The 19,950-nt window shown below is 42.6% G+C and overlaps 1 protein-coding gene across 9 annotated transcripts in view; it reads left to right on the forward strand.

Annotated features, from left to right (window-relative positions):
* PROM1 (prominin 1) overlaps window positions 1-19,950 on the forward strand; it is a 675,175-nt gene that overhangs the window by 456,589 nt on the left and 198,636 nt on the right. For all 9 annotated transcript variants that reach the window (XM_085642390.1, XM_085642389.1, XM_085642385.1 and 6 more), the window contains one exon: window positions 1,461-1,620. In XM_085642390.1, the coding sequence (XP_085498516.1) occupies window positions 1,461-1,620 (160 nt within the window). The remainder of the gene's footprint in view (window positions 1-1,460; window positions 1,621-19,950) is intronic.

A 19,950-nucleotide genomic window follows, 5' to 3' on the forward strand; every position in this document is an offset into this window, starting at 1 on the left:
AGTGCCCACACACACAGGTTGGTTTCACTGGTTATGGAACATCCTTGGCCTGGAGAGAATTTCTCTGACGCTCACTAACAAAGACACAACTTTTGGGAAATGTTGGCACCCTTCTCTGTCTCTCCTCTCTCAAGATTTCAGGGAATTAACATGCTCAAAGTATCTTTGTCTCCTGCGATTGTCAGAAATGAACGCTAGCACCTAACTAGACACGATTTAGCTCTGTGTTAATTGTCATCTTACACCTACGAGAGTCATGTGAACCGAGTTCGGGGGGTGGGGTTGTTGGGGAAATGTCCTTTTTCTGTGTATATTAATCAGTGCCTCGATATTAGGAATTAGTGTTCACTCGGGAACCATGATGTGATGCATATTCCACTGTCATTGGCATTGCTTGAAATAAAGAGATTTGAACATTCAAAAATACACTCTCACCTGCACATCATTTAAGCAACAGCACATTAAAAGTGACAAAACCTGGCAGGATTTTACCAAGGGTTTTTGTCAATGCATCACTAATATTGTCACACACAGCATGAGCAAAGAAACGCTAAGTCTGTGTGCCTGAATGCAGAAACAATGTAGGTGTTCCTCGAGTTTAGTAGTGGGGTTCAACTGGTCGTATAAAATATTTCTATGCATTTGTTCAATAAACTGTCATTAAGAGGTTGTGGTATCCCCTGTGCTGACTAATGTTCTTTTGTATGTTTTTTATCCTTGTTTGTGGACCTCTACTACAGCTCTTCCCTGTAAGTTTGGCAAAGGTGTACGCAGTATGTAGAACACCGCCGTTGCATACTGTGTTTTTCATTTGCCCAAGACGTCAGAAAAGTCAGATATTTCTTGTACTGTAGAACGTAAAGCAGCACCTTTCATTGAGTGATCAGGATATCTTGTGTTACACATTTATAATTTACTAGACTTTTTTACACTCGAACCTTCTACCTGTTTATCAGAAAATCAAGATTAAAAAAGCAAGATTTAGAAACCCGCATGTAAGTAAGCTGGGGTTTCGTGTTGCAGTAGGTATTGGGAAGCCGCTAAGCTTCTAATTGCCTACCAGCAGTTTAAGTATTATGTTCCAACTTGAAAATCGGCCGGCAGATCAGGACAAAATGCCACAAATTCCAAGTGCTGCTGGAGGGCTGAAGCGAGATGAAAACCGTCATCAGTCTTATTAAAAAAAAATCTATGGGAGAAGGAATGTCTGACTTTATATCTGCGCTCATTACCATTGCGGCAAATGTGTGTCAAACCTGAATGTTGTGAAACACCTTCTCTGTTGTGTGGAAAGTAACCGGCTCACCGTGGTGCCTGTGTTGTATTTACGGTACTATTTATTCTGTTACTGCCATGCATCACCACATTTTAAATGTTTGAGCCATCTGTCAATGGTGCACACACAATTGCAGTTGTCTACGATTCTGTTTGTGTCAACATTGTGCCACTTCTTTTTGTAGATGTCCAAACTGTTTTGGAGTCAATTGGTGGAAATCTATCCAACTTCTCCAGAGTGAGCCCAGTCCAACATATTCTCTCCAGCGCAACCACTCTTGTCGCGAAGAGCGAAGCATATGTTCGAGAGTATTTCCCTGTGGTAGAACAGTATGATTTTTACCGGTAGGCAATATTTTCATTCTATATGAGCAGAACATTTTCAAATTTGGGACAAAATAGTTAATATTATTGTACCCCTGGTTTCACCAGTTCTAGTTAGTGATGATTTTGTGGAGACATGCTGTTGAGACTAATATGTTGTCATCTTGGTTGTTCAGTTGCTTTGCTCCATGGGGAATAGTCCCTAGAGTCACAGGTCTACAACAATACCCTACTATGTATTTATTTTTTACTTATTGATTCATGTGCAAGCTTTTGCTTCCTTTTAATCATGTTGTGTTCGAAATCAAGTGAAGCTAATTTTAAGCAAGTGCAACATTTTGATAGCCAGGAAACATGTATCCTATTAAGAGTTCAATTTGCATTTACCTTCCAGTTTTGTTTAGATCTTCGGCTGAGGTGGTAATCTCTATTCAGAAAGCCAGTCAGATAAGTACAGTGGCTCCGAGATTAATCCAGTGCAAGGCTTCATGTGCAGTCAATGTTTACTGTTGCGCTGCCAGCTATATGTGGAAATACTGGTTAAAGAGAAAAGAGTCTAAATATTTTATAAATAAATCTGACTAAAGAGATAACTGGGCTTGTGCATAATTTATGTGTGCAGATTCTGTCGATTGTGATGATTATCTCTATTTAATATATTTTACAATGTAATGCTACCTGTACTGTGTGCACGGTCAAGACGAGTACATTCTCCTTCCATTGACAATAATACTCAAAGGATAGTGATATCCAACATTAACCAGCCAACGTGTTTGGTCCTCTTATAGTTGGGACTTGTCCAGGGCCAATACATGGTTTTGTTGATTTTTTAAATTTCAGATCATCAGTATTGTTGCATCATTGTTATATATTTTGTTCTAATTCTCATGCGAGGTTCCTGTTTCGTAACCCATTGGCTGCAATTGCAATAATACAACCTTGCTAGAACTTTCAATAGTTAAACTTGGTGGGTATTTGGTAAAATAGAAGATTCTTTTTGAGCTTTAAGAGTTGCAGTGTATATTTTTGACCAATTCATGCATTTCTAATGGAAACGATAAGCAATAGGTCTTCCTTTCCTCAGCGAGGGTAGGGAGAATTTCAGTATCTCAGTGTGGCGGTCATTTGAAAGCCAGAGATCCATCTTTTTCCCAGTCTCTATCATAGTGTCTATTGATTCGGCGCCATTTAGAGAGAGGTAGTGTTCTTTTGTTCCAGAACTATATGTGATTTACACATTCAGCAGTGGTATCCTTACATCAGCGATAAAGAATGTATTAAGCATCCGTGCTGTGGGTTTGTTTTCACAGACAGTGATGAGAAGGCCCTCGCTTGTGGAGATCAGCACTGTTTTTGATTCTCTGATTGGACGTAATCCCAATTGCTAAGTAAATTATACTATTCAATGTTCTTCTGTAGCTGCTGCATCAATCCACTTTGTTTGAATGAATTTTCCTTAAAACAAAACAACCATCCAAGATGGCCACTGTGCTGTTATGTGCACACATGGCAGCGGTCTGTGGGGAAACAAACAGGCATTGGTAAAGCCAGTAAGTGTCACGAGTGAAACCTATTGACTTTGCCAATGCTTATTTCTAGAACAAGTCAACCGTTTTTCTAAATAACTCTAGACTGTCAGGTACATAAACTGTGTCCTCAAAATGTTAATTTTGTTGGATTTTACCTCCTATTATATAGGAGAACCTGTGGTAGCAAGCATTTCCATTTTAATGCCTTACTACCTTACAGTACCGTAAACGTTACTTGCTTAGTAGGTTAGTTCTTCAGTGAGGCTGTAGCTCAATCCCTGATTGTAATAGCTTTTGTCTTTTCATCGAATGGTACAGGCCTTCATCTCTAACTACATGGATACAATCCTTTAACGCTAACTTCACAGATTCAAATACTGACCTGAGTCAGCGATTGGCTTGAGCACTATGCTTCATCAGTTTCTTCTCATCATGGTAGATATATTGTTCCCCAGTCACTAGTTGTGAACTAAGAGCTAAAACTAGCCCTGGAATTGTTTTAGTGCCTATCACATATTGTACACAATGATTCTCTCATTCTTCATTGGAGCTGGTGGGTTTTTTCTACCCTAGAGGTATCTGTAACAAGCATTGGCAAATGCAATAGGTCTTGCCCCATAAAGCGGGTGCGATAGATGTGTGTTTATATTTTTTTACTGCAAGCATATGCTCCAAAAACAAGAAAAAAAATACATGCCATCTCCTAAATGCGGTGTTAATGTGCTAATAATACAAAATAAACCTTAAAAACATAAGGATGTCTAAAACAATAAAAACATGGGAAAAGAATGGATAGAAAAAAAGATTCCACAAAGTAAATTGTTTGCCCACCAGCCCTCGTGCTGAGTGCAGTTATTTTTCAGCATATGTGATCAGTCCAAATGCCTGGTGCTAGAGAGCCAATGGTTAAAGTCGGCTGACCTTTTGCCACATACTGTATGCTGTGTCGAGAAAAAGAAAAATGTGAATAACAGTTGAACAGGCCAATGGATAAAGAGGGCAGACTCCAACTTCCTCTATGAAATCATATATGTATAGATGTTTATGTATTATTTATTTGATTACACGAGCCTACTAAGACTGCCAAAGCTTTCTCCAGGCCTAAAAATGAGGACAGATTATTCACATAACAATTTCCAATACTATTGGCTAAACACCAATAGATGTGACAGGGAGGTTTGAATCGTGTGTTCCCTTAAGGAAACTATGTGATGCTCCACCGGGGCTACCTTCGGGGCTATATGGGTGAGAATCCCTCAATCAGTCCTGATTGCTGCCCATTGTTTTTGTGCCCTCCAAAAATGTTCCTTGTGTGCCTGCCACTTACAGAACCACTGCCCAGAACGCAGAAATTAATTGTCTAGTTCCCAACTTGGGAGGCTGAGGAGTACTGTGATTTGCAGAGCTTCGTTCGGAGTGCTGTATGAGTGTCATTCCATTTATGGGCCTACAAAATAAAGCTAGAACAAAATAGGAAACAGCCATTCACCAAGTAAATGCAGAATGTCCGGTTCAGTGCTGCTATATTTTACATTTACAAAATATATATCACATATGGACCTTACTTAGGTAGGCAGAAGCAGGGCCTCTGTAAAAAAGTGGTGGGTGTTTCATATGCTGTATTAAAAATGGATTGATATCAATGGCTCTTTAAAGGAGGTGAACGGGGTATTCCCCACCGATTGTACGCTCCCCAAACCCCTAATAAGGCTATCCATCTTATGGTTCCCATATAAACACAAATACAAACAGGCTTTCTTGGAGATCTCCGGTTTTCAATCATCACCCCCCGGGCTGAGCCATCTTACTTTTTATCACAATGGTCAATTCACAAAAGTAATTTACCAAGGTCAGTCAGGCCAATGCGGTCGCAAGGATGTATGGAATTTGTAGGTTTTCTAAAAACACACCATTCCCAGAGCCAACAAATGCGCTGCAGATGATGATGATTTTTCATTGTGTACCAAGCATTCAAGGTTGTACTACTGGCAAACATAACAAGAATATCAACAAACATAGTATGTGCGTTGTAGAATGGGTAGGAGAGTTGATCTATAACTGGACATATGGATCTGCATGTGCGCACGTAACTCAACTAGCAACATGTTTTGAATGTCAACACTGCCTAGCAGGGAAATTGCATATACAGGCTCTACTGTAGCAAGCCTGAGATTTATTTCAAAGGCCTAGTTGTCTGGATGGATGACTTGTTAGTGTCAGTTCTTCAGTACATACCTAAATGAGTGCTCCCTTGTGACAGGGTGCGGTGTTAGGAAGAGTTACAGCATGTGCATGTGTGTGTTACAAGCTGGGCTCGAGAATGGCACCTGGGGGTGTGTTATGTACAACTGGGCCTGCTTCTTGTATTAGATAAGCATGGGGGAATGTAGGGGAAGGCTATTGAGCAGTATTTCCTATGGGCAGAATAGTAGCAGTATCGTGTTTGATATCGATGAGTTTGTAATAGTGAATCCTCTCCGGTAGTGCAAGTGGATCTGACATTACATGTGTGGGCATTTCGATGCTCGTGGGTGTCTCCAATTCACATCTGGGTGCTGGGGGGATAGCTACATCTGTGCAGTCCTGATTGAAGGCCATAAACTAGGGGCTCAAGGGAAACTGCGGACCTCTGACTCCAAGTGGCCTTCCTGGGATGGTTACATGGGGTGGAATTGTCACCTGCATTCCAAGGGGCAGGGTCTTGTTAGTGGTCAAACCTCCTGGTGTAAGATGGCAGACAGGACAACATTTAGAGAGGGCCTGTGCATTTCAAAGTTGGCCTTTTAAATGGATTGTATCTTTAAAGGCCATGGTGGGTATAACTACTGTGGCTCAGACCTCCAAAAGTAGAGATGCTTTTGGATTTGCAACCATACTACGCTGGTTTCAATGCGTAGACATCAACACAAGGAATTATTTGGGCAGGAGGGCCTGCAGCTTGATTACCTCCAAACTTGTTGTGGCCTGGAGCTTGTCGTGCTTCAGGAAGGTGACAATCACTTAGTGGATTTTGCATGGACGTTGCTGGCCTGCAGCTAAGTGCCAACTGTCGTGGCTTGCGACCCTAACTACTCTCCAAGGGCCGGTTAGCTGGCCTCCAGTCCATGAGATCCCAGGGCAACAAAGGATCTCACCATTTCCACCAGATAATAAGGACTGCACTGGGTGCGGCGGAAACATGTGGAAGTGATTGTCGGTTTGGGACAAGAACCGTCCTGACGTACACTGTCATCACACTGCGCAGAGGAGTTTGTTCATAAAGATTAGCAGCCACCTGAGGTGACGAGTTGGAGGAGTGCAGGGGAAGCTTGCAGAGTCCGGGGAACCCATGCTTGCAACCAATGGGACTTGTGCTAGTTTGCACTCATGAGCAAGCGGTGTCCGAGTTGTGCTGGGGGATCTGAGCTGGGATCTGAAACTATTTTTGACCTCCAGACCGGGAGGACGACAGTGCCTATCATTGCAGCCTCCATCCAAGGTCGCTGGCTTCCTCTCCCTTGACCCAAGCCAATCAATCAATCGATCAGGGTATTTGTAAAGCGCGCTACTTACCCGTGAGAGTCTCAAGGCGCTGAGGGCGGGGGGGGGTGGGTGCCGCTACTGAGTAGGTCTTGGGTCTGTCGTAGGTGGGTTGGGAAGGTGTTTCAGGTCTTGGCGGCGAGGTAGGAGAAGGATCTGCTGCCGGCGGTCGGACGTTGGATGCGGGGGACAGCTGCGAGGGCGAGGCTGCCGGAGCGGAGCCGGCGGGTGGGAGCGTAGAAGCTGAGTCTGCTGTTCAGGTAGGCTGGTCCGGCATTGTGGAGTGCTTTGTGTGCGTGGGTGAGGAGCTTGAAGGGGATCCTCTTGTCGATAGGGAGCCAGTGCAGGTCTCTCAGGAGGGGGGTGATGTGGCTGCAGCGGGGGGCGTTGACGATCAGTCGGGCGGAGGCGTTTTGGAGCCACTAGGTACTTTGTTGTGGAGAACCTCGTGACATGGCCTGAGGGGTTTTGTCGTGCCTTGTGGGCACCTACGGCTGGCTGTCAGGAGCTATGGCAGCTCGCACCTCTGCCTGAGGGGAAACACTTCTCCAGACTTGAAAGCGCACCAGCTTCCTGGGTCACAACCTTTTTCCTACAGGGGTGGGGGAAAGCAGGTGCCGCCGGTCTAATCCATAATTGTTTCTTTATGTGTATGGTGGTTCCGACTGTCTGCTCAACGGGGCGCCAGCAGGGTCAACGTGCATCATTGGCTGGTGTAGTTGAGTGACTGAGGAACTGGGTCACGTGGTGTAGTCAAAGACCGTCCCACTAAGGAGAAAGTTTGACAATTGCATATAACATTAAAGTTTATATACAGTATGTATCTTGTTTTGGTTTCAATGTGTGTGTAATACAAAGATCCCCAGGACGGTAGTGAAGAGTCTCGGCCTAAAGATCGATGCGGACCTCACTATGGCCCCTCAAGTGTCGGCTGTGGTGGGTTCGTGCACCGCCGTGATGCGGCAGTTACGTAAGGTTACTGCCATTCTCTCGGCCTCCACGCTGCAAACCATCATCTCAGTGACTGTCATCTCGAGGCTAGATTATGGTAATGCTTTGTATTTGGGCCTATCACAGAAGCTGATGAGGAAACTGCAGGTTGTGCAAAATGACGCGGCCAGACTGGTTTTCTCTCTTCCCAGACGCTCGCATGCATCTACTCTTCTTCACAAACTGCATTGGCTTCCCGTGAAGCTTAGGGTCCAATTCAAAGGCCTCTGCATGGCCCACAAAGCACTCTTTGGTAATGCCCCGGAATATGTCAAACAGCGCCTGAGGAGGTATGTTCCCGGTAGGCACTTACGCTCGGGGTCTGTTCCAAATCTGGCTCATCCCAGATTCAACTTAAAAACTAAAGGAGGCTGTGCTCTCTCGGTACTCATTCCTCAACTTTGGAATGATCTCCCACCCAGCCTGAAGGAAGACTTTCACCTTCTCTCCTTCAGGAAAAAATTGAAGACATTTCTGTTTGGACAGCTAACATCTTCGATCTAATTGGAGCTGGTGGATGATTGTGGAGGCGAGATTATGTTGTTGGTCGTCTGTCTAGCGCTTAGAGACCAGTGGTGATAGGCGCTCTATAAAAACCATATAACATAACATAACATAACATTATATATGAAGCTATGGAAAGGTATTATGTCAACTAGGGATACATTTTGAGACATCATATATTACCTACAGGTAATCATACATGATATGTAGGTCAATTATGATATACAATTCCTCCGACATTTCAGGAGGCGGCAGAACCAGTACAATTGATTTCATGTTGATCTCTAGTAGGTACTCGTACATTATAGATAGTTTCATGGTCGAACCCAACCCGGCCAGTGACCATAATTCTCGAATAGCCTCTTTAAAAGCTACAGCACAGAAGGGGAGGGCTGTGGATTGCCCAATAAAATATAATCGTAATCAAGGGGTAAGGTTAGAGTGGAGTACGATTGACCATGTCAATTTTGAGGAGAACATTATCAGGACAAACCTAACTCAAGTGATGACCTGTCTAACTCATCTAGCCCCCCAGACTCCATCATACAGTTTTGAAACCATCTGCAAAGACGTGGCCAAAAAATCTGTTTAGATCAGTGAAAAAACATAACTGTCCCAAACTCAAATGGTTTAATACTGAGTGCTCAGCGGCAAATAAAGCTCTAAAGAAAGCATTAAGTGTAGTTTCCCGTGATAGGGCTTTGATACAGGAAGCAAAACAAATAGAATGTAGAAAGGACGAACTGGATGCCAGGCCTGGGATGATCTAGAAAAAGCAAGTGCCCTAAGGGATTCCAGGAGCTTCTGGGAGGTGATAAACCGTCCACTTTTTAAAAATGAAACCAGGAGCGTGGAAACTAACATAACAGGGACAGCTTGGGAGTCTCGCTACTTTAAGATTTTTAACCCAAAGGATATTATCTCCCATGATTATCAGACAGATATATGTTTTAATCTTGAAACTGCTCGGCAGCTAAGTGCATCCCTGTCTTTAGGTGAAGTGGAGGAGGCCCTGGGAAAGGTATTGATTCCAAAGCCCCAGGGCCAGATGGGGCACCCTTGGACTTCTTTAAAAGAAATCCAGTGATATGGGGCACCGTGATACTAAATGTTTTTAGAGCAGCTATAGTGGGCCAAATTCCAGTATCTTGGAAAAAAGCAGTGGTGGTACAAATTATTAAAAAGGGAAACAGAAATGACCCAACATGCTATAGGCCGATCTCTCTAATAGATGCCATGTGCAAGGTGATGGGAAGGGTAATCCTTGCTTGTTTAGAGTCATGGGCTAATACTTCCAGCCTAATATCACAGACCCAGTATGGGTTTAGGAAGGGAATGGGAACAACTGAGCAGTGTCTCAATCTGTCCATGATCATGGGTAAGTACATGAAGGCCAGGGGGGCATCGATCCACTTGGCCTTCATGGACTTATCCAGCGCCTTCGACACAGTGTGTCGGGGGAAACTGTGGTCATTAATGGAAGATCTGGGCTTTGAGGAACCACTCATTACCCTCCTACGCAGACTACATGCTTCCACCTCTGTAGTTATCCGTTATGGGCCAGGGGGAGATAAGACCAAGCCCATTGTATCAACAGAGGGAGTACGACAAGTCTGCATATTGGATCCTTTTCTGTTTTTGGTATACACCGATGGCCTTGAACAGTTTCTGCTAAATCAACATTTGGATTTTCCGAAAATAGAAGGCAAACAGGTACCTCTGCTGTCTTACGCTGATGACACAGTCTTGATGGCCCTGACAGCCAATGGCCTTCAGGGGTACCTGGACGCTTTTACTTAGTATATGTTGTCATTAGATTTAAAGGTGAATTTTAAGAAATCTTTTATTATGGTCTGTGGGCCAAAATCAATGAAAACACGAAAATATACAGTTAAAGGAAATGTTATTGACAAAGTGAAAAATGTCCCCTATTTGAGGAATGTTTTTAATGTTTTTAACTTTAACTTAAATTGGGACCAACTTATAATATCCAGGGTACAACAAACTAGTAGAGCCATTGAGGGGATGTTTTGTTTTGCTGCCAAACTTGGCCATAAGACCGTAGCTGAGCTGATAATTTTGTACAAATCCAAATGTTAGTCAGGGGCCACTTATGGTGCTGGAGTATGGGGATACCATAAGAGCCTACAAATTCAAACATTAGAGAATACATTTCTAAAGAGGCTTTTACTTATCCCTAATAGCGCCAACATCATTTTGCCATTCTGAGGTGGGCATGGACTGTATTGTAGATAGCATGTATATGGCCCCCCTGTTTTCTATCGGGGAAAATTTGGATTAGAGAAGAACTTTCCTTTCCTCGATGCATCTTAAGAGATTGTATGAATTTAGATAATGCAATGGCAGTCCCGTAGTTACGTTATGTTAAACAAACTTTTTATAAGATAGGACTAGAAAACTTTTATGACAAGCCAGAGACCATACGGTCTAATATGAAAATGGTTATAAAAGATGCATACCGATCTGATTTGTCCTTCGCCCGACAAGCTCATTCACGCTTTTTAATGACCAGATTTCGCCTAGGCACCCTGCACTTTCTAGTAGCTTTTCTGAAACAGTCGGGGTTGGTGTGAGAGACTACCCCCCTGTCCGTGTAATAACTTAGCAAAACAAAGCACAATGCACATTATGCTATTTCGCACATTATACAAAGACCCCAGGGCGCGTTTCCTTAAACCCATTTTAAAAACAATTTGTCCCTGCTCTTATAAGGAGGGTTTTAATTATTTATGGTCACTATCTATTTGCAGCTCTGTGCTTAGTTTTATCAAAATAGTTTTTATAATAAGGAAACGTTATGCAACGTTATGCAATGTAAAAGTAATTTATAGGGGTCGTGTGATCAGGCTGTAACCTGTCATTGTCCTGTATATTCTAAATTTTAGTGTAGAAACTTTTTATTCTCAAATGTATGTTTTCTTTTGTGTACTTTTATGATTATTTTGAATCGAATAAAGTTATTTGACTGATATACAATTAGGGACACACAGGTGTGACTGGACTGTGTATGGTATCGTTTTGGCATTATGTGAACTAGTATTTTGCCACCTTGAGCGTTATCATGTGGTTTGAGATGCTTACACAGTCTCGTACATGTATGCAACTACAATGTAACACAGGAGTTTTAAATGACAATTGTGGACAGGAAAACGTGGCCTGTAGTGGTCATTACAGGATAATACACCTATTTATATTGACCACATTCTATGTTGGTTTTAGTAGGCACGATGGTGACAGTATCTCTAACAACTACTGTTTTCATGTGTGAACTGGCAGAAAGCTATATAGAATTATGCCTTGCTTTAATTGATGTTTTATGTTGATCTACAATTTCATTATTTTGAAAATGTTTGCACTTTGTATGAGATATTATTCTGATTATAATTGTTTTTGATGATATCTTGTTTGACCCATTTTGACACTTAAGACATTCCAATATGTGCCCATGTAGTACTGTTAGACTTGAGGTCGTGTTGAACGTCATCTGTGTTTGTCACTCTGTTTATTTAATGTGAAGTCTGTTGTGGAACCACTACTATATGTAGTAGTATGCAAGTCTGTATGGCCAAAATGCATAGGGTAGTTTGCTTGTCTGAATAAATTAATTGCACAGTAACTGCAACATCGGAGTGCATGTCTTCTTGTCAACACAACAGATTTTTATCTGATATTTGCAAAATGTATTCTTTCTTGCACTTAAACTGGCTGACATTTCGAAGCCAAAAGGCCCATTCTGTGTTCTCAGACATCTCCCGATAAAAACAGTGCCCCAGTTGTGTGACTGAACCTAGCACCCACAGCACAAAACACCCCAGAACATGACCAGGAGACATCATAATCCACCCAGCAAAAACAGCACTTTATTTTACAATGTGAATGGTTGTGGAATTTGGAGCGGAGCTCAGACACCACCTAGCGAAACCTACCAAACCTAGACATTTGTGAAAACTAGATACACAGGTTAGTCCAGGATGGTGTGAAAACTAGATACTCAGGCGAGTCCAGGATGGTATGACTCGTGTGAATCCCACAACGTTTTCTTTTTTTACCTATGAGGCCTTGCAAATCCCTCAAGCTTTGGCTAAAAACATAGATTTTCCTTACATTCTATGAGAGAAATTTCGAAGAGCTACAGGGTTGCACAAATTGTCTACCACCTGGCATTTCATCTTGTCCCAATAAAAATGCTACTTCAGTTGTGTTGAAGGGCTCGCTGCCAGAGAGGCATCAGAAACATAACATGGACAGATCACATTTTTCCACTCAAAACTACCCTTTTTTTTGCAATGTTGGTTATTGTGGATTTTGAGCCTGAGCTTGGCTGCCAGCTAGGGAAACCTGCCAAACCCAGATATTTCTGAAAACTAGAAACCTAAGGGAGTCAAGGGTGGTCTGGCCTTCATGGTTTCCCCTACCTTTTCTAACCCACGATGCTCTTGAAACCTCAAACTTTGGCGAAAAATAGAAATTTCCTCATATTTCTGTAAGAGCACTTTCAAAACCTGTAAGGATACACACATTTCATACTATCCTGTGTTCGCACACTTGTCCAAATGCAAATGCTACCCCAGTTGTCAGAGTTAGCCCAGAACCCACAACAGGAAATGCCCCAATACACAGCATGGACAGATTACGTTTTTTTCCTCTCAAAACGGACCCCTTTTTTTCTCAATGTGGGTACCCGTAGATTTTGGCCATGGGCTCCCCCGTCACCCAGGGTAACCTACCAAACTGAGACATTTTTTAAAATTAGGCACCCAGGGAAGACTAGGGTGGTCTGTCCTCCGTGGATCCCACAATGTTTTTTGTTCCCATTGTGCCCAGCTGTTGGGACGAGAAGTCTTCTGCATGGCTCTGGAGAGCTTGCTTCCCTATCCTTTGGTGATCCCCTGACAATTCACTTGAAAATACTGTAGGTTTTCAAGTTCTCTACCTCATTGAAATGTCAGTCAAGCAAGTCCACTAGGGTCTTCCTGTTTACATAAATTGAGGCCATAGAGCTTGGCTATGAGGTCGAGGGGACATGCATAGTGCACCCGTCTTTTAAAAAGAGTGGCTACTACCCTCTCTACCTAGGCTTTAGTAGACTGACAGTGGTGGCAGCATTAATCTATACTCAGTGCTGCCTGTACCCCGTACCATTTGGATGGGGTGGGTTACCAGCTCCCACCTGGTAAAGTCTATGCAGTCTCCGTTATCTGGTACCTTTGCCATAGGTGAGATGGCTCTCTTGAGAGCCAGTGGGTTCACTGGGTGAGGATGGTGTTTTTGATGTGATTGTGTATCTGTTCTTCAGGACATTCCTGCTCCACATGCCCCTCACTATTCCTTGTAGGGGCTTGGTGGGTTTGGGTAGGAACCGGCTCCTATCTGTATTCAGCTCAAATTCCCTCTGCTGGGATGACTCCCTCCATTTCTGCTGGGTGATTGTCAGGAACTCCTTGTATGGAGGTAATTAAAATTCCTCTCTGGAGAACAGGCGAGACAGGTACCAAGAGACTGGGAGGGAGCACTCCTCATACATAATGATCACACATTGAACATGCAGGAAACATGCCCTGGGATTGGATGGGCATCCAGGACTCAAGAGTAGCAGACCTCCTGATTGAATTAGCCTGCCAAACAGGAAATGATAAAAGTCTAGCCTCATCGGCCAATTGGTTGTTTAAGGCGGTTCTTCTTTTCTTACAGGGCCCCCACAAGGGGTCAGCAAGGAAGTCAAGATTCAGGAGTTGAGTCCAGTGGTTGGATTGACATTCTCCTTTCAGACTCGGGGAACTTGAGAAGGTCTCTCTATGATGGATTACCGGTGAAAGGAATTTGCCAGTCTGATTGAGCAAGCTGGGCTTCAATTTATAAGGCAGCATTCCATCCCAGCGGAGAACAAGCTGTAGCTTCAAGACTTGTGGGGCTATTTTTGTGCTTTGGAACACAAAGAGACTACAGACAGCTGCTTAAAAACAGGAAACCTGCTGCACATCTATATTGGGAGAAAGGGAGGAAGCTCCATATTGTCATTGAAGGTGAGACTGCTTCGCCCCTCACCCCTCCCCTGTGCTGTGGGAGTCTGTGGGCGCTTGCAGTCACAATCTGTAGCTGGGTGAAGAGACCCCTGTGAGCTTACCATTTGAACCCTTGGTGCCTGCTCCAGGACTTGCACTGTCTCCACCTTTATCCCTGCTTGTCCTGCACTAGTAGCAAGTAGCAACGTCCCCGTGACTTCCCTGCTATTCTAAAATCTAGACTGTGGCCAGTGGTCTCTGTGGTACAGGCCCAAACCACTTTTGTGTCATCTGAGGATATCAGGGTGATCTGGCACCCTGGTCAGCTACTAACCTCCTACAGACAGCCCAGTGGCGACTGGACTAGTGGGTCTCTTGTAACTGTGCTAAACAACAGGCACCCTAACCAGGCCTCAGACTCCACCCGAACCCTTGCCTCGCCCAGGAAGCGTGGGCACTTCTGTTGTTTTGGTTAGTAGGACAGTGGGTGGACCAGGAACATTTGACTTCATATCAACTGCCGAAACTACATCAATGCAATACAAGTACTGGTACCATTGCTCTAGCTTTGAAGAGTAACCCTGCGCAAGATGGTCTGCATAATGCAATGTTAAATGTGTTTCCGTAGTCCTTAGCATCTAGGCGCTTTCATACTGAACTCTACTTCTGGCTTTCACTGTTTATCTTACCTTCATGTGTAGCATATTGTTCTAGTGTGTATTAAAGTACTTTTCTTTTATGAAGTTATGCACTGACTGGACATCAGCTGCTATTACGGTGTAAACTGTATTCTGAATGTCTAACCCTTGAGTAAACCTTGAACTCCTCTGTCTCGCTTCTGTGAGAGAGACAAGTTCTGAAGAGGAGTACTTCGTTGTCCAGTTTGGGGTCCACTAGTTCTTTGGCCCCAGGACACCAGTGGTGAACAAATCCAATTGATGCAACTGGAGCCCAGTAAACTTTGACTGTCCTGGTGCCCCAGGAAACCGGTCAACCCTCCCGTAAACCTCAAACTTTAGCTGAAATCACACATTTTCCTCATATTTCTGTGGCGGAAACTTCATGAATCTTTGGTGATCTACTAGATTCCTACCACCCAGGATTTCCACACTTGTCCTGAAAGAAACACTACCCCATTTATATGGCTTGGCCTTGTGCTTGCGACAGTAGTCGATCAAACTAAGGACACTGGAAGTTCTTTCAAAGCATTCTGCGAGCTGGCGTTGCAGCAAAATAAATCAAACTCAGGATGGTAGGGGGCTCTTCACTTGCGCTCTGACTTAGATTTCTGAAAAGAAAATGTTTCTGATCTTTAAAGACAACCCTTTTACTTGAACCGGTCGTCCTCCACACTTAAGCAGTTAACCACGTCTTAGCAAGTGAGAAATAGTAAAAAGAAAAAAATTAAGTTTCCAAACAGCATCCCATTCTTAGGGTCTCACAACCCATTGCATAAATCCGTTATATTTAAATATGAGATCTGCCTGTAGATATCTTCCTGTGCCTCAAAGAACAAATTTACTCTGATGCATTTAAATGGAAAATTAAAAACCTTTGATGTCTATCAAATCGTCACTATTTTAAAATTAAGGAGGTATTATTGGATAAAGTGGATAGGTAGCTTAAATAAACAGATGTGCAACGACTAGACTTAGGAACATATCGCTTCCGCTAACTATTCTAGCCCCTTAAAAATATATTGTGCCATAAATCACTAAAAACCCATAATTCCCCACACCGACTCTTTAACCCAGCCGGTTTCATATCAGCATTAACATCTCAATGTTCATCTACTTCACCCTGCTCCAGAGAAAAGGCTTAAAATGTAAAAGCTCATATTTCAGTAAAATGGCATTCAGTAGTCCCTCACTTTGCCATCACTATAGAATGTAACAGCTCAAGTTTCTCATTAGAACTCTGTGGTGAAGCTGCAGTAGACCTCTGTATACCAACTGGCAGTCTACTACTACCGTTAAAAGTACATTTATCTATCAAGTCATCATTTTTCTCATGTGGCTGAGAAAGATATTTGTGGATTAATTTAAAATGTGTCCTTATGGATCACCTTATACTTTTCCCGAAAGAAACTATTTTCTTTCTACCATGGTTCATCTAATCCCAGGAGAGGATCAAAATCTTTTTACAGTGATAAAATTACTATAGAAATCACCACAATTCCTAAAAGTAATATGATACCAACTAAAGTTATTGATATTGGGACTAAAATATGTCTCTATGCTTCTTTTTTGTGATCCTCCGAACCAGCCATTCACTACAATGCCTTTCTATCAGACATAAATGGCAGTCTTATCAACAACATTAATGCAACAAGAATGCTTCTTGCAACCTTCCCTCTAAATAGTCCCATGAAAACACTCAATTTAACAAACAATCTTGTAAATTTCACCTCACATTTTAACAATTTGGTTTATAAGATTAATATTATCCAAAGAGGAAGGCACTTCTCGGTTGTTAATGATTGGGGTGAGTAGTGCTCTCATCTTTGCCTTGGGCCCTCTGACTCCACCGCGGTAAATAACTATCTGGGAGTGTTCTTCCCATTGAATACTGTTGCTTGAGTATTAGTGACTCCAAAGTTTTATGCCTTTGGAATGTTATGAGATGCCTTCGAGTAGTCCCTATTTACTGAGATGCAGTACTCACCCCATATCTCCACTTCACAATATATGCACACTTTCTCAATTAATTTGTTGAAATTAGCAAGCCATGTGCATAACACCATACACAGAAGGGCTCCAACCTACAGCTAAGTGTGTACATGAGCACAATAACCTTGTGCCCTGGCATTCTTTATTTATGAATGTCCTGAATTGTCTTTGATGGGTGTTTCCTTCAAAATATCTACTGCTTGTATTTTTAATGATCGAAAGCATGTCTCTGGTTCCTGAGTGCAGCCATGGTATATTTTAATCTGCCCAACAGCTAAGTTCATCATTGTATCTGCCGTTATTGACAACAGAAGTTCCAATTTCTTATTCGATACATATTTCAGGGGCTTAGATTTGATTTACAAGAGGTTCTGCTACACTACCTGTTGATGTCCCAGATAAACTAACATTGTAATCTGTGTAGTCCACTCGAAGTTTTTATTTTGCTTATGTTTTATAGTTGTTTAAATAAAACTATGCAAACCATGCACACACGTATTAAATAAAAATACAAAAAATGATCTCATCTGTTTGCATCTTCATACAAATAAGAATAACCACAGTACAGTGTACTGGTTTATAAACTTCCATATCAGCGACATTTTTAAAGGAATTACCTCGCTAAAAATGTAGTCATAGCATAGCACTTACTTCTTCAGCATTTGCACAAGATTGCAAGTTCTTGTTGTTCAACAAAAGAAAGATATAATCTCAAAATAATTTAGTTATCCCAAAACACATCCCTACATTAGCCCTACAAGACAAACATCTGACTTACTTAAAGCATTTGGAATATTGCTCGCCATTGCCTCAAAGGCAAAAAGTCGTAGATAGCAAAGATTTATTCCATGTTAGTCCAAGTTCTGGATGATGTGATCCGGCCTACGTTTATTAACAGCAGGGATTTAATAACAATGTGTGACGTGGTCTATAGTGATTGACCACACAATCATCAGTTCCTCCGCTCTCTACTATATCTTCACCAGGTGCCAGAGATAGCATGAGATCATGATATTATAAAAGGCCTAATCTAAACAACATATAGATAGATGCTCCTGGCAAAGTCTACTATACTGTACAAAGTATGTGAAGATACTATGCATCAAAATTGAGTCCTCTGCATGAAAATATCCATATTGATTTGATTTGATTTTAAACTTGTAGAGCGCACGAATGCCCAAAGGCGTCTTGGCGCTATTGTTAGATACAGATCAGTTTACTGCAGAGATGCTTAACAGGGATATAGCCAAGTTTTGACTGCCTTTCTGAAGGCCAGAAGCGTCGGGCTGCTTTTTATATTGATGGGTAGAAGGTTCCATAGCTTGGTTGTCCTCAGCAGGAAACTTCTTCCTCCCCACCTAGTCTGTTTGAACTTGGGTACTTGAACGAGTTTAGCATTAGTGGATCTGAGACTTCTAACTGGGACATAACATTTGAATTGAGTTCTCAGAAATTGTGGTCCTGAGCCATGAAGTGCCTTATATGCCAGACACAAGGACTTAAATTGTATCCTTTTGTCCACGGGCAGCCAGTGTAGGTCCTTCAATCTGTGAGAGACTGATTCGGATCTAGGAATGTTCAGCACCAGTCTTAGATATTGGGTTTGAATCCCTGTGTATAAAGCATTGCCATAGTCCAATCTCGACATGGCAAGCGCCGTGTCCACTGTTTTCCGTGAATCAAAGGGAATAAATGGGCATATTCTTCTGATCATTTTGAATATGTGCCAGATGGAGGATGACAGATTATTAGTCTGGGCATTAAAGGTCAGTTTATCATCGAATATAAATCCGAGATTTTTGACTTTTTCTACTGGGGTGGGGCAGTCGCCCAGATTATCAGGCCAGCATTTGGGGGACCAGAAATCAGCCTTAGTGCCCAGAAGCATGACCTCTGTTTTTTCGCCGTTCAGCTTTAAGCAGTTACACTGCATCCATTGGTTTACTTGTATCATGCAGTCCCTAAAATGATCTGCTGTTTCCTCTATATTGCCAGATACTGACACCACTATTTGTGTGTCATCAGCATACGAGACCGGTACAAACCCACATTTTCTAATGATTGAGGCCAGGGGAGCAACGTAAATGTTAAAAAGAGTGGGGCTCAGGGCCGAGCCCTGAGGTACACCACACGGTGCCCTGAAGGGGTTGGAAGCGAATTCTCCCAGAATGACTGAAAAAGCTCTATCTCTTAAAAAGGAAGACATCAGCAGACGAACAGAGTCTTGGATCCCCAGTTCATCCAGGCGGGCCAGGAGGATATCATGGTTCACAGTGTCGAAAGCCGCCGATAGATCTAATAGGATCAGGGCGGCCTTCCCTCCTGCGTCTAGAATGTCCCTGAGACCTTCAGCTGCCATTACCAAGGCTGTCTCGGTACCGTGCTGCTCCCTAAACCCATATTGTGATTTATCCAGGTAATTTCTAGATACTATTAGGTCCTTCAATTGTTTGTTGATCAGCTTCTCCAGCACTTTAGCTGGGAAGGGTATTCTAGAAATTGGTCGGTAGCTGCTGGGTTCATTGGGGTCCAGATTACTTTTTTTTTAGCAGTGGGATGACTGATGCAATTTTCCAGGCATCTGGGAAGATCCCTGAGAGGATTATCTCAGAGAACAATCCATATAGCTGTTCTCTAAGTATCTCTCGAAACAGGTGCATTATATTAGGCGGGCAAGGGTCCGTTGGATTACCTGATCTGATGGTTTTTACCGGCTGACAGATCTGTTCTACTGAAGGAACCATAAAACAGAAACCCGTTTTAGGGCTTAATGTACCTGGATGTGGATTAGGACAGTTTACTGAGGTCTTGGTAGTGTGGTTAGTCTTAAATAGTTCGTACACTTTAGAGACTTTGTCCACAAAAAACTTTCCTAAGTTGTTACATAGTTCAGCGCTACTGTCTAGTTGATTCCTGACAGGGGGATCTGCTAGTTTTTTAATTGTCACGAAGAGCTCCTTAAATGAGTTCTTAGCGTCTTTGATTTTTCTCGTAAAGTAATTGCTCTTTTCCCCTATAACCAGTTTCTTGTAATCTGATAATGTTCGGGCATAGTCACTTTTTAAATTTTTATCATAGTTGGATCTCCATTTCCTCTCAGCCCTTCTACATACTTGT

Source organism: Triturus cristatus, chromosome 2_2 (assembly GCF_964204655.1).
Source record: "Triturus cristatus chromosome 2_2, aTriCri1.1, whole genome shotgun sequence".
In the NCBI taxonomy this organism is placed as follows: domain Eukaryota; kingdom Metazoa; phylum Chordata; class Amphibia; order Caudata; family Salamandridae; genus Triturus; species Triturus cristatus.